Consider the following 15,262-nt stretch of genomic DNA (forward strand, 5'->3'; position numbering starts at 1 on the left):
GCCATGCCCTGAGAATAGCCACCATTGTATTTATTTCCACATCTCTGTATTCTCGCTGTGTACTATGTGCTAGGGTACTGTGTGAATTTCTGTGTGTATGCTCCAGTGGGCGGTCTCTGTGCGGGGATCAGTTCATCTCTCCTGCAGCAGAGCAGGCCAGACGGTCAATTAGTGCTTCTGCATCCAAACACAAGTTGTTCGCTGTGCTGATTGCCTCTTGTCTGCCTCACAAACCACCAGACAGAGGAACGGCAATAATGGAAAGTGTAGGCACTGCACAGGCACTCCTTCCTCCATTCGACTGTGTGGCATCAATATTAACAGGATTTAAAAGGCGCTATACAGTTCAGAGTTCCCTGACATACATACATTAAAAAGATAGAGAGATGTAGATGCTTTTCTCATTTCAATGGGCTAATGTCTCTTACCTCGCTGCCACTTTAATCTTATAGTTGGAGTGTGGGACTTCCACATAAATGAATGTCCGTTATGTTCAAGCCCCTGGCAAATGAGTTCACACAATGCTGATTAAGGGATTGTCACAGGGAAAGTATTTTACATACGTTGAGGACTTTCTCGTACTGGAAGTTACTTACTGATCTTGGACAGGTTATTTGTTAAATTCTAGTGGAGTAAGAAGTTGAAAACGTGCCTATTTGGAAGGCTTGACGAGAGCAATCCTCACCTACAGACATCCATCATAAGTACATGTGACAGGTTAAATTCTTTATTACGATCATGTGCACCATAGAGCAGCAGCTGAAGGTAATGAAAATCTTCTAGAGTTCAGGAATGATCCATTTATGCTCTAAATGTCTGTTAATCTATGTTAATACAGGTGTGTTTGTGTTTCCTGCAGATAGCGACAGTGAAATCTCCAGTGGGACAGGAGACGTTTCCAAAGACTGTCCTGAGAAAATCCTGGAGTCCTGGGGAGGACTCCTCACCAGATGGTATGCGTTTAAATTCATTTTAGATTTGGAGGGAAGTGTTTTTTAGCTGTACTTAAACTCTTTTCACCAGACATTTACAATACAGAACTTTTGTTGTAAAGAGCATTCAAATAAAAATAGACATTATTAAATATATTCAATGCAGAATCAGAACCAGGCTTATAATATAATGGCATCCCAGGGGCAATTTTTTTTTTTGGGGACCGTCGCGGGGCAGATGGTAGACATTGCCAAAAACAACATACATGTAAAAAACAAACACCAAACCCACAAAGTAAATGGGTATTTAAAAAACAACAACAACAACAACAACAAAAAACACCCCATTTTATTTAAGGCATGTGCTAAGAATAAATCAATGAATATGCATATATTATTAATGTTTTTATTAAATGTGGGCTAATTTATAATTAAATCCTTCCTTTTTTATAAAATGTTATTATTGAAGTGGCCAGCATTTACCCCAGGACAATTTTAATTGTTTTGGGACAGTTGTCAAAAAGTTAAGTTCCTGATTGGAAGAAGCAGATGCAGATTTATCTCAATTTAAAAGAAGGAGAATAGATTGAAACTTAAAAAGCTACTAGTGTAAATGTTCCATGGGGGTCTTCAGTTAATTATGTCAAACATGAATTTTAGCTCTTTGTCAGCACTGTGACACGACACGTTGATGCTAAAGGTAAACAAGGGCCCCCCTTATACAGACATCTACAGCACAGGACCAGGGTCCTTTTAATTGTTTCATCATCCCTCTTCGTATAGAAAACCGTTCCCTTCAGATACATCCATTAATTTTTCTGCTGTAACACCTACTGTCATTATCCTCATACTTTTTGCTTTTATAGCAGCCGGCGTTGATACATGCAGCTTTAGGTGTGGGATGATTAACTGCATGAGAGATGAAAGATGTTTCTGGCTTTTCATTTGATTTCACAGCCTGTTTTCTTGCTGTTGCATCAGCACAATGAAGTGAAGTAGTTTATCGGGAAATTGCTTTCATATGGCCTCAATAACTGCATCACGATGAGATTTCAAGCATCATTAAAAAGAGCTGACAGCGTGTTTTCAAAAAAGCAAGATATTTCCTCATGTGGGATCTCAGCACTGCGGTTAATACTCTACTCTAATATATTACAGACGTGTACTTGGCAATGTAGTTAGTATAGTAGTTAGAGTAATACTGTACTAAATACCATACCCATTATGATTTAAAGGGGACATATGATGCTCCTTTCAGGCTTGTATTTTAGGTTTCTACTCGAACATGTCTACATGCTTCCATGTAAACATGAAACTGACTATTCTCATACTGTCTGTGCTGGACTCACCTTCTGTCTGAGACACTCTACTGTATTACTTGTTTCTTTAAGCCCCCTCCTGAAAAAAGCCAAGTCTGCTCTGATTGTTCAGCAATTCCACATTTACCATATCTGTGGTCTTAGCACTTAGACTATGCCAGAGTGTCACAGCAAATTATACTGTAAAAGTATCAATAAAAGCTTCTAGACAAAAAACTACTACAGTCAGTGTATGTAATGTCAATACTGCATAACATGCTTGGGGCAGATGACCACATATAGAAATTCATCCCAAGCTGATGTCAGCTTGAGCCCAGTGTTCAGGATGGTCATAAACTGCATGCTGTTCACAGGGATCACTTTTACATTTGTTTACTGCATTTTCTGAAACTTTTGCCATGTTTATTGTGAGCATTCAACATCATATACATGGCAGAAAATAAGTAAAAACATAATGAGAGAGGTAGGTCCGTGATTAATACTGTAAAATTCAAACAGTCTGTACATAACTTACTACTGTAGTCAATACTGAAGTTATTGTTTAATTTCAGGGCGTTTTTTTTTTTTTTTTTTAAACTGTAATGTTTATTAGGTTTTTTTTTTTCATGTACACAAGAGACATACACAACAAAAGAAAAAACACTTAACATTAATAAAACAGTATCAACATTCATGGCTGCGGGTATCCATATTCTACAAAATCAGATTCATACAGTTTACAGTTCACATGTCTTTCGTTATTTCATACAACACCCATTTTTTCCACTTTGAAATAGAAACATCTTCCTTCAGTCGAAGTTGGTAGGTCATTTTTTCCATACCGTATATTTCTCTTACAATCCCTAGCCATTGTTCTATGGTAGGAGATTCAGTCTTGTACCAGTTCCTTGTTATTGCTCCTTCTCCCATCTAGCCCTAATGTAATCAGTTGAAGCACCCGTACAATTTCAGGGCGTTTGAGTGGGGCAGTGAGTCTTGAGCTGCTTTATTAGGAATGAAGGAGAACCATAGCAGCTGTCTGGTTGTAATGGGCAATTTCCATTGTAAACATGTCTACCAGTTTGAATAGGTAACCGGATCTTCAGTCAGTCCCACCTGCCCAAAGAAGTGAGGAAGAAACACATTCTTCTAATTATAGTGTAATTAATAATTATTTGTTATAAGTAGTATAAAGTAGTATTGATCAGTGTCACATGAATACTTCAGTGTGACAGGCGTATAATTCTGCACTTTGATTGACTGGATTGATCTTCATACTGTCCCTGCACAGAAAAAAAAAATCCAATCTGTCCAGCTGCACTTTACATTAATATTTAAAGTGGCTGAGTTGGATTTAACAAGATTATAAAATAATGGATTCCCTCTGCGTGTTGTGCATCAGGCATGGCAACCTGTCCACTCGTCCGAAGGGTTTGTCCTCGCTGGTTCGCAGTGGCATTCCTGAGCCTCTCAGAGCTGAAGTCTGGCAGCTGCTGGCCGGTTGCCACGACAACCACGATATGCTTGAGCACTACCGCATCCTCATCACCAAGGTAAACACACACAGACACAAACACAGACCATGGTGGGACAATGGCTTATAACAATTTGCATTTTTGCGTAAATATATGATATGATCTAAAACGCCCAGGATGTTTGCAGACTGATCACACTCACATATTTCCAACCCTTTAAAAAAAAAAAAAAAAATCATATCCTGATGTAAGTCGTTGTGTGTTCTGCACTGTGATAATGACTCCATGTCTTGTGATGTTAAACATGGAAAACAGCTTCTAGATGGTACTGTGATTGTTATTGCATAAAGTGTCACTTTTTCACCGATGGAGATATGAACATTTACTGTAGAAAGTATATTTTCTTTTGTGTGTGGATGCTGTTTTTCAACTTAACTTAATTGAATGGTTCTCACAGCTTTAGTGCAGGTCATGGTTATTTTTATGATGATAAGTTTATGATATCATGTCTCTTTGATGAAAATAAGCACTCAAATACCTACTGTGGGTACCGTACAATGTCTAAGAGGACCAACACCATTGACAGCCCAGCTGTTCCTCTGAACTGTGCGTCTTGTCGGAGAACACTCTCATTTAACTTTGACATTTAAATGCACGTGGTGCCGTCTCAGGACTATTGCAGCTCCTGTCGGCCCTTTGGCCTCCCAGAGAGCCTGCAAGAATTCAAATTGAGTTTTTGGACCTTTAGTTTTTAACTGTTGGGTGTTCTTTCTGTAGCAAGGCTACAACAAAGTAACAGAACGAATTTCATCCAAATAGTGACTAAATATATATTATTGTCAACTAGTATTAAGGAGGTTGTTGTTTAAGTTAAAGGTTTCAAGTTAAGCTTCAATAGCCAGTGGTCCGAGATAATGGTTTCTCCATTGAAATAAATACTGAATTGGAATCGGGTAGCTATTAAACATTTCTGAACTTCAGTTGTAACACATTTTCAAAAGAAACAACTCAGTTAAATTCAACAGTGAGAATTAGTCATATAAAGATACTGCTGGTAATTATGAGTTGCACTGCATTAGAACACAGCTGTATGTAATTTTGCCTTACAGAGTTGGTTACAAAAGGGATTGTATGGTTATGAAAAGATAAAACTCCATCATTGTGCAATACAGTAAAAATGAATTACATCTTAAAGCCATCTGTATTATCTTTTAGGGTTTCTCAACTAAAGCTGACATTGTTATGCCAGTGTTTTTATGTAGTTATCCATCATAGTAAAACTAAACTTTCCAATAGTGATGAAGTAGTTGTGGTCTGATTTGTGTGCTTTGACCCAATGTAAGATTTTCAATGTAAGAGATTTGTAAACGAGTAGAGTCACAAAGCCCCACTGGACCTGAAAGCAGCACGAGAAAGACGTGATATAAACAAGCAAAGCAGACAGAGGTCTTTGCTTTTATGGATAATGCAATAGTCTTTCTTTTTGCTGCACAGAGGAGGGTGAAACTACCTGCCTCGATCAATAAGCCGAGAGGGAGAGAGGGGGTTGTAGATGGAAAGAAGAAAAATGGAGAGAGGGAGGAATGTGGACCCATAAATATGAGGTTGTAGTCACTGAGGGAGAATTGGAGAGAAGGAATGTGTGTAAACGTCAAGAGAGCTGGCAGATTTCTCTCTTTCCCGAGTCACATATTTTTAGTTGTCTTTCACCTTCTGTGTAAATTTCTCTCCTTGTCTTTTTCAATCTTTCAGTTTCTCTCACCAGCTTTATCTTTTAAATTGGGACTGTTTTTTTTTTTTGCTCCTTATGTCCCATTCTCTACCTCGCTCTCTCTGTCCTTGCTTTCTCCTACCTATATTATCTAGTTGTCTTATGTGCCCTCCTCTCTCTCCTTTTCTCTTCTTACATAAGGCCAAGCTTCTGTAGTCCAGCTCATTTATTCTCATTCCACTGGCTGGGCCATACCCACATCCTCTGTCTAGCTGGAGTAGTGATGGTATTGATAGGCGGGTGGCCGAGCTATTAATAGCTGCACCAACTGAATGGAACTGAGGGAAGATGAAGGAGGGAGGGAAAGAGGGAAGAGAGGCAAATGACAGCAATGGTGCAGGCGATGTGGAGCTTATTAATGTCTATTGTCTGGGCTCAGTGATGACGTTAATGCTGATTGAATTTTATGTAATTGGACTGGTGTCCTTTTGGAAAGGGTGTGTGTATCGTTGTTATGTTAGTGGTCCACAATCAATTGGTGTTAAACCGTTTCTAGTCCTCAACATCACAGATCAACAGATTGAGATTTTTTTTAATGCACTTGGTGAATGAGCTGATTTTAATTATGTTTTTGAGTTGTAGATTCATAAAAATAAAATATAATATGATCATTAATTTAATTATATATTATTTTTATAATAAAAGATTAAGCTACAGCCTGCAGGGTCTATGCCCAAAAAGTCCTTCTTCCCTCTTAGATACTCCCTTTCTTTTGTCTTAAAAAGTCAGGCTTTTTCTTAATGAAACAATCAGACACCCTGAACGAAATGTCCTTCAGCCTTCTATATTTCACCCTCATCCCTTAATAAATCCTGTGCACTTCATCTTCAATAGAATTTACTGTTGCAAACCTACATTAGTGACAAAGCAAAAACATACTTTAGATAGAAAGAAGAAGAATGATTGCAGCATTTTCTATGAAATACATCTTAAGCTGCTCTCATACCGCTGCCCTGGCAGAAGCCTACGTGCAGCAGCGTTCCCCCAATAAAAACAAAGCGTTTTCAAAAGAAGTTCAGTAGGATAAACTCTACATAGAGTAATATACGTGCAAGTTAATGTGGGCCGCAAGTTTAATTCTCCTAGCACTGTGATCAAAATTGCTTCCCCCCCACCATCTTGGTTGTAAAAGCTTCTTTAGCTTTTTAGTTTTACCTGAAATATGCCACATTCAGACAATCACTTTAAAAGTCCTACATGTGTGATTTTAAAATATGATTTAGATCCACATCTCATTTTCTGTCACACCATGTGAAATGATTTTGACAGCTTGAGAATATTGAGGCCTGGAAAGATAAAGACATTTCATGTCCTTGAGAAATGCTGAGCATCATCAGACCGAATCAAAGCAACAGCCAAACGTTTGTATTACTTTTAATCATCTTGAGTTGTGAGTCTGAGTGTATGTATGCCTGTGCTGTTCCTCAGTTTAAGTGTGTGTGTGTGTGTGTGTGTGTGTGTGCGTGTGCGTGTGCGTGTGGTATTTTATGCCAGCACACTATACTTAAACGCCTTAAACGCGCTGCCTGTGCCAGGATAAAGTCTGATGAATAGGCAAAACTGAGGAAGAGGCTGTGCGCATTTGCGCACGAGGTCCACTGGATCATAAGGACCTGACAGTTATCCATTTTCTATGTTCTGCAGCATTTATACACAGATCAGATGTTACACAGAGTCTCAGCTTCATATGGTATTGTTTTTAAGAAAGCATAGATGAAGAGAAAGACTATCTCGTACGTACCAGATAAACTCAATTAGCCTGTTTTAGGAGTGAAAGTCAGCAAAATGCAGCTTAAACAAAATATTTTACCTCATTAGCTAACTACAAATGTCTGTAAAACATAATGGGACTGTGCATAAGTGCCGAATTGGGTTAAACAGTGTAGATATAAGGTCCGATAGAATCATATTGTGAAGAGACTGCTGTCCACATGGCTACTGAATATTCATTAGATAGGTCCGCATGGCTACTTAATATTCAGTGATGACAGCGATTATGGCATCTGCAGGCAGGTAAACCTTTCTTATAAACGTCCGGTATGAAGCTGAGACTCTGTGTAACAGCTGATCTGTTATAGGCGTACACGCGTTACAGGCGTTAACGCGTGTGTGTTATTGTCCTAAAGCCAACGCTTCAGACGCCTTAACGTGTGCACGTGTAGACTTGAAATAGCTAAATTGTGTCATCGGTCTCTCTTGGTGATACATGGATTGCTTTAATTGTGAAGCGAAGAGGCTATTAAACTCAAAATGTGTCATCATAAAGTAAATAGTTATTTGTACATTGAGACGAGCGTGCACACAGGCGTCCGCTACGTTCGCTCGTGGCACGAATGACCCATCGCTATATGATTTCCACACACACTACACAGCGTGTGTCTGTACGATCATGTAGAATTGTACTTAACAGTCACACGGATCTTCATGTCAGGTATTTGAGGCGTAGTTCACCCGTCACGCAGCCGTCACGTAGGCGTATGCACAACAACGCGCATGCAGCGTCTGCGTGATGCCTACGTGACGCTCATCTGTCCATTGAAAGTGAATGGAATTTACACGCGCACGTTAGAGGTTTGATGTCATCGCATAGGTGCTGTACGCGCGTTTTAGTATAGTGTGCTGACATAACATACCCCTCATAGTGTGTGTGTGTTGCCTGAACACGAAGATGTGTCATATTTATCTACACATTTACAGTCATTATAGACACACAGATGTGAACACAGACCTCCCCCATCGTCTCACAGCGGTAATAATGATTCGTTATCAGAGTACACTAGTTTATTCTGGTACCTGGCTACTCTCATTTACATAGACTGCTACTTTTAGTCATTTTGCACCCAAATCATAGTTTACCACTGACTTTAGACTAGATTAGATTTAGAATAATAAGAATAATTTGACATGGTGAAACTCATAATGTGCAAAAAGGATTTCCAGTGTACAGTAGTTTATTTAATGCCCTTTAATGCTTTTGGGTTCACATTTTGTATTGAACAATCATTTTGAGACATTTTGAACATCTTTATGCTTTTATGATCAGACACTCCCCTGTTTATCTGAATATACCTGTATGTACCTTCTGTTTGAAACACTCAGTTTTAGTTCCTGTCTATCTCTCCTGAAAAAGTACAGGCTGCTCTAATTGGTAAGTTTTTTCGGGTCACCCTCATGTAGTATCGATGTGACATCACAACCTTCAGGAAGTCCTGACGGCTTGTTTAAAGGCAGTTTCTGGATACGGGCTGTGTGCATTTCTTCATGAATTGAGCATTTTGATACTTTCCCTGTATTTATGTAGCACCTAAACCTGTTTTATTGTAAAAAAAAACAAAAAACAAACATGGAGATCTCACGTTTTGCAAAATCTTTATTCCTTTTATTTGTGAAGTTGATAACGACTCATAAATCATGTTGCGAGACTCCGAAGTGATCTTGTCACCTCTTGAGGAGTCGGCTATCAAGGTGAGAACCATTGGGTTGGACTAACCCACTGAGCATTTAGCAGCATGTGGCCCGTGGCCTGCTAGCTTGATATCATAGAACGCCAGTGTCATGTTCAGTGTTGTACTGCTCTCATTTACAGTCATCACACACTGAGTCACAAATACACACTCCGTCACACACACACCATGCCCTTAGGGCATCTGAGACATTCACAAATAACTTCTCTCTCAGCTGGCTCAGTACTGTGTTCGGGGTCAGGGTTGGAGGGGATGCTGGTGATATTTGAACAACCTTTTCGTCTCCCTAGAGCCGAACAAGCCCAAGGTGTGCTGCCTCGCTTGATCTTACTACTTACACGTACACATTTTGACCCCAGTATGATTACATTTAATAGAGAAATTATCTTTAGAGCTATAGAAATAAATGTAAAGTAACATTTAAAAGGGTTAAACCTATAGTGCAGAACTTTTGTCTGCCTCCTCTGGCAGTGAGATTAATGACTCAAATATTGTCCACGCTTACTTGTAACATGTGGCTGCAGGTGAACTTGCCTCTCTCTCAGGAGCGCTCTTTTCAAATCTTCCCACTCAAATAAGTAATAAAAAATTGTAGCACTGGCTGGTTGACAACAGACACCACAACAACTCCAGTGTAATGCAAAATACAGAGAGAAATCACTGGTGGCTTACTCAGCATTGTATGAACCTATTTGGCAAAGGATTGAATGTACTGGAGGTACAAAATCCTGCACTCAAGCTTTAACTTTTTTTCAGCATAAACATTTTATGCATCTGTCCTTTTCTCCTCCCGTGACTGTAACAAGCTAAGTTTGATTCCTTACAAAGCACGTAATGACGAAGAGCAAATTAGACCAGGGCGGTGAGGTGCTTTTCATTTTGATACTGAATCAAATCGAGGCCAGGCGGCAGCTTAGTGATGACATTTAACGTCGGTGTGCAATCAAAGGTAGCATCAGCCATGCAGCCCGGCTAGAATAATAGTACACCCACGCCTGATAACCCACATACAGATACATGGAGTACAATGTACATAAGATAGGCTGCCATGGTAACTGCGAGGGTCTATGGACTTCTCTCTCCTTGAAGTTGTCTCCATGACAATTCTGTCGCTCCTTTCGTCTTTGTCTCTTAACTTCTGTCTTAGTTCATTAAGTACTTGATATTTGCATAATTGGAAACAGGGTAGGTGGCCAGCTACTTATGAATACACACTCCCAGATTTCACCTTGTACTTTTCAGCTTTCTGCTGCAGTCACTATTGCCTAGTGAGCTGAGGAGGTGTTTGGAGTTGAGTTTGAGATCGCAAAACATTTCGTTACTCGCAGTACTTATAGTTAGTGAACATGATATTGTCTTAACTGATGAAAGCACACAAGACCATGTATTATTCTTAATAATTAACAAGAAAGGAGTTATATTGTTTCTTTTCTGGTACATAGGATTACCTTTTGTTGTTTACATCGATTTTCACTGTCGGTGCACATGTGCTGTATATACATTGATATGCAAATCCCTATACATTTTTTGTGTGAAAATAGAGCAGCAGTTTAATTTCTGGACAGGTAAATGTACACAGTTAAATACCTCTTTAAAAAGACAGATATAGTTATAGGTATAATAAATATGAAATGAAAAATACTTTATTTAAAATAAAAAACTGCTGATAAAAAAGAATAATTGTTTTATTTTTTAATTTTAAATAACTATAACTAAAAATCTAAATCTTCAAAAGTATAAAAAATAAATAAGGGAAAAATTAAACAGACAATTTGATATGCATGAAGCTATTGAAGGACAAACATTCGACTTTGGTGATGTTGATGTGATGTGGAGACACAAGATTTTACTCTTCCTGTAGCTGCAAGTACAGTATGCATGCACGCACAGAAGCACATCATGCACATACATAAACATAATTCCTCTGGCTTAGATGTGTGCCCTGCCTCTAGTTTGAGGTCTCCCATCATTCATGGATGAAAAAAAAATTCCCCTTGAGGGTCTGAAGTCTTGTCAATCACAGGCTCTGAGACATGCACACACATACTCCCCCACCAGCCCATCTCGTTTCATAGTATCTGTAGGGACCAGCTGCACTGCACGGCCACAGGACAGCCAAGTAACACCACTTTCATTCTCCCCTCATTACAATATAGGTCTATTCACAGCACCCCTCCCATCCTGGCTCTGCGTGTGTCTCCATAATGCAACCCTCCAGCTCCCATTCACATATCCACAGCAGGAGCCCAGTAGGCACCACAAAAGGACACACTGGCTGTCTTCCACAGCTTCAGGAAAATCTATACCTCAAAAACGGCGTGTGTCCGTGTGTGTCCGTGTGTGTGTCTGTGTCCTCCTAGCCGTGCTGACACTGATATGACGGCTTGGATTAAGGAAATCCAGCCTACAGTTCCTTCTCTGGTCACAACACTTCTGTATCTCATATCAACTGTTCCCTCACAGCTAGAGTAATGTTTTGCTTCTTCCGCTACCTCACTGTAGAGTTGCGTGAGCTTATGACTTCCAATTCAATAAATATACAAGAATCTTATCTCAGATTAATTTTTAGAAGAGCCATTTAGCATAATCACAAACATAGTATCGCTAGCCCCTAAACATACAGTAGTGACAGATGCATTATACTGGACAGTAAGCTCGGCTGGTATCTGTTTTTCCTACCGTTATTTCCTCCTGAGATGTACGGTATATGGTGCTGCTGCCATTGTTCAAGCCTGGTGTTGCATTGAAGCAGCAAAGACTTTTCTAGGTTTCACAATCTTTCGTCGAGAGGAAATATTCTTGCACCTATTTTCCTTATTAAGAAAAATAATTCGAAGCATATATACCTTCTGAATAAGAGTTTCTTTCTTCCACTGAAGTAAAGGAACTTCATTAAATCAGAACAGCGGCTCTCTCTCATTCTTCTGAAGGAAGTCCAATAATTTTTCAAAATCAAATGACAAAAATTCCCCCCCAAAAATAGTTTGGTGCTCACCTTTATCTTCAGGACAAAACCCAAAATATTCCCAAATGGGGGCAGAAGCATTTAACTTTCTAAATAGTCCTGTAAATCGCCATGTTTCTCGGCTTAACTGCCTGTTACACCTACAGAGACTGACCTCTGGTGGCTCGTGCTTTGCACTGTACATCAAAATATACAAAAACTCAGTTTAATACACAGACTGAAAGGGCAGCGTCTGTATTTTCTGAAATATATCTTATATACTTAATAACACTGGATTTCTAATACCCTGGTATATTATAGTACCGCCCAAGCTTCCTGGACAATAGGCCACTAACAGACTTAGCATTAAAGGTTTCTGAGAACTGACCTAAGTGGTGCAAGGACAATAAGTACTAGAGAATAATGAATAAAAGTATCTCATCTTCAGCGGTGCGGTATGGTCATGTGGTGCGAGGTTAGATGTAGATGGTAGATGGTGATTTCAGTAAACAACCTGTCTGTCTTTGACCTTTAGCTCCTCTTTTCCATTTAACTGCAGCAACCCCAGTGTACACAGTATGCATGGGAACGTTGTGCTTGAGGTGAATATGGTATATTGATATAGATATTATTTCTGTTAAGGGTGTTCAACATAAACTGATGTCATGTGAAATATGATAATAGCTGTTACTTTGTTTTCAATATGCTGTGAGCTAGCTCTTATCTTTACACTTGGCATTTTCCCTTCACACCGTCTGCTTCAAACATCTTCTCCGTTATATTAAACAATAACAGAATGTCCCTGCACAACCATTACTTTCTAAAACAATAATCATAACATGCTGCTTTTTATGCCTCTGTGCTGGCGAACACTTTGAAGGAATTTCTTCACATTTGGACTCAAGGATGAACTGATTACATTTTGGTGGTCAAAGGTCACTGTGAGTTTGGTGATTTCAGCCATAACTCAAAAATGAATACAAATGGCTAATAGGATAAAATGATGACCTTTTATATCAAAAAGGTCAAAGGTCGACTGTTGTATTAAGACATTAAACTTTCATTATATTATAATACTGTATCACAAATATGCTTGAGTATTAAACATCACTAATATAGAAATTACATAATTATCACAGACAAAGTGAGGAATCTATCTATAAAAGATAGTGTGCATCCTACCTATCTTTCGGAATTTCAAAGTGCAATACAATATCGCTACGTGCTACAATTTTCCAATAATCGAATAGTTTCCAGCGAATATCAATGTTCAATGTGTATATGCTGGATAGTGTGTGTATCTTATGAAAAGTACGTGTTTTATGGAGTTGCAGTAGTTGTAGTGCTCTGCATGTAATGTGCAAATTCTGTTATTCGAAAAAATGAAGGTGATTAAAAGTTAAATAAACTCTGGAAATCCCCTGAAAAACCAGGATCAGAAACGAGAACTGCAAGTGCAAAGAGCCGGAGGGCTTGAGAGATTTCCAGACACCAGTAAACTAGTCAAAACTGTTCTGGGGGGAATTTCAGTTTTCAGTAAGACCAGCCCAACATGAAGTCATGGAGGTGGAGTGTTTAAAGTACTTTGACTCCCTTGTAACATGGGAGAAATTCATAGTTTTAGAAAATCATGTGGAGATTCACCATATAGCAGTAGGGGAGATTAGGGTTATATAATTAACTAGGACTGCGCGCAGTACTGAACGGGCCCTCGCAGGACACGCGTGTCGGGCATGCTGCCGTCGGGGTTTTTGCGTTACAGGGGCCAGTCTATAGCACCCCTATGAATTTCATTGCCTTAAGTCTTATGGTCTGGGCACAGTGGCACTTATTAAATTAAACTGCCGCCAGAGCGCCACCTAGGGGCCGATCAATAAAACCTTCAAGGGTTATCCTCACGAGGGCATTGACAATGACTATAGCAAGTTTGGTGTTAATCCTACCAACCGATTTGGAGATATAAAATACTTCAATTTAAAGAGCGCCACCTAGTGGTCATCGCCCAAAATTTTGCACAGAGCCTCAGGGGCTCATGGGGAAGTAGTAACCTGAGTTTCATGTCATTCAGACACACCAATGTGGAGATATGCAACACTTTGTGTTTTGTGTTGAAAATAGCGCCACCTGCAGGAAGTTGTTACTTAATAACTTGAGTATTCTTTGGGTAATCAAAATTCTTTTAATAACTTCTTGTCGTGAGGGTCCATAGATGCTGTGTGCAAAGTTTGGTGCAAAACGATGAAATTGCCTAGGAGGAGTTTGAAAAAGTAGGTTTGCGACATTTCGCGAATTTGCGAAAAAAAAACTCCAGGCGAAAATTGGAGTGGCCTATATCACGAGATTCAGCAAAACTCAGTGAACGCGTGGATATCAGATTTTTGAATGTGCGATAAAGTATGTGGGAGTTATTAGCCTAAATGCGTTTTCCTTTATTATAGCGCCACCTAGTGGTGGAAATTCAGGATGACAACAGATTATAAAATTTTTCACCATGTGTGACTTATATTTAAAGTTTCATGAGTTTTGGAGTATGTTCAGGCAGTGAAAAATGCGATCATTTGGGAAGAAGAATAAAAAAAACTAGGACTGCGCGCAGTACTGAACGGGCCCTCGCAGTACACGCGTGTCGGGGCATGCAGCCGTCGGGGTTTGTGCGTTACAGGGGCCAGTCTATACCACCCCTATGAATTTCATTGCCTTAAGTCTTGTGGTCTGGGCACAGTGGAACTTATTAAATTAAACTGCCGCCAGAGCGCCACCTAGGGGCCGATCAATAAAATCTTCAAGGGTTATCCTCAGGAGGGCTTTGACAATAAGTATACCAAGTTTGGTGTTAATCCGACGAACCGATGTGGAGATATAAAATACTTCAATTTAAAGAGCGCCACCTAGTGGTCATCACGCAAAATTTTGCACAGAGCCTCAGGGGCTCATGGGGAAGTAGTAACCTGAGTTTCATGTCATTCAGACACACCAATGTGGAGATATGCAACACTTTGTGTTTTGTGTTGAAAATAGCGCCACCTGCAGGAAGTTGTTATTAAATAACTTGAGTATTCTTTGGGTAATCAAAATTCTTTTAATAACTTTTTGTCATGAGGGTCCATAGATGCTGTGTGCAAAGTTTGGTGCAAAACGATGAAATTGCCTAGGAGGAGTTCGAAAAAGTAGGTTTGCGACATTTCGCGAATTTGCGAAAAAAAAACGGTAGGCGAAAATGGGAGTGGCCTATATCACGAGATTCAGCACAACTCAGTGAACGCGTGGATATAAGCTTTTTGAATGTGCGATAAAGTATGTGGAAGTTATTAGCCTAAACGCACTTTCCTTTATTATAGCGCCACCTAGTGGTGGAAATTCAGGATGACAATAGATTAT

General features: G+C 39.4%; 1 protein-coding gene across 1 annotated transcript in view; it reads left to right on the forward strand.

The window, feature by feature from the left end:
- The window catches only part of rabgap1l (RAB GTPase activating protein 1-like), a 190,718-nt gene that overhangs the window by 36,450 nt on the left and 139,006 nt on the right, over positions 1 to 15,262 (forward strand). The window contains exons 12-13 of the mRNA XM_059340861.1: positions 860 to 953; positions 3,633 to 3,783. Of these exons, the coding sequence (XP_059196844.1) occupies positions 860 to 953; positions 3,633 to 3,783 (245 nt within the window). The remainder of the gene's footprint in view (positions 1 to 859; positions 954 to 3,632; positions 3,784 to 15,262) is intronic.

Source organism: Centropristis striata, chromosome 9 (genome assembly GCF_030273125.1).
Source record: "Centropristis striata isolate RG_2023a ecotype Rhode Island chromosome 9, C.striata_1.0, whole genome shotgun sequence".
Lineage (NCBI taxonomy): Eukaryota > Metazoa > Chordata > Actinopteri > Perciformes > Serranidae > Centropristis > Centropristis striata.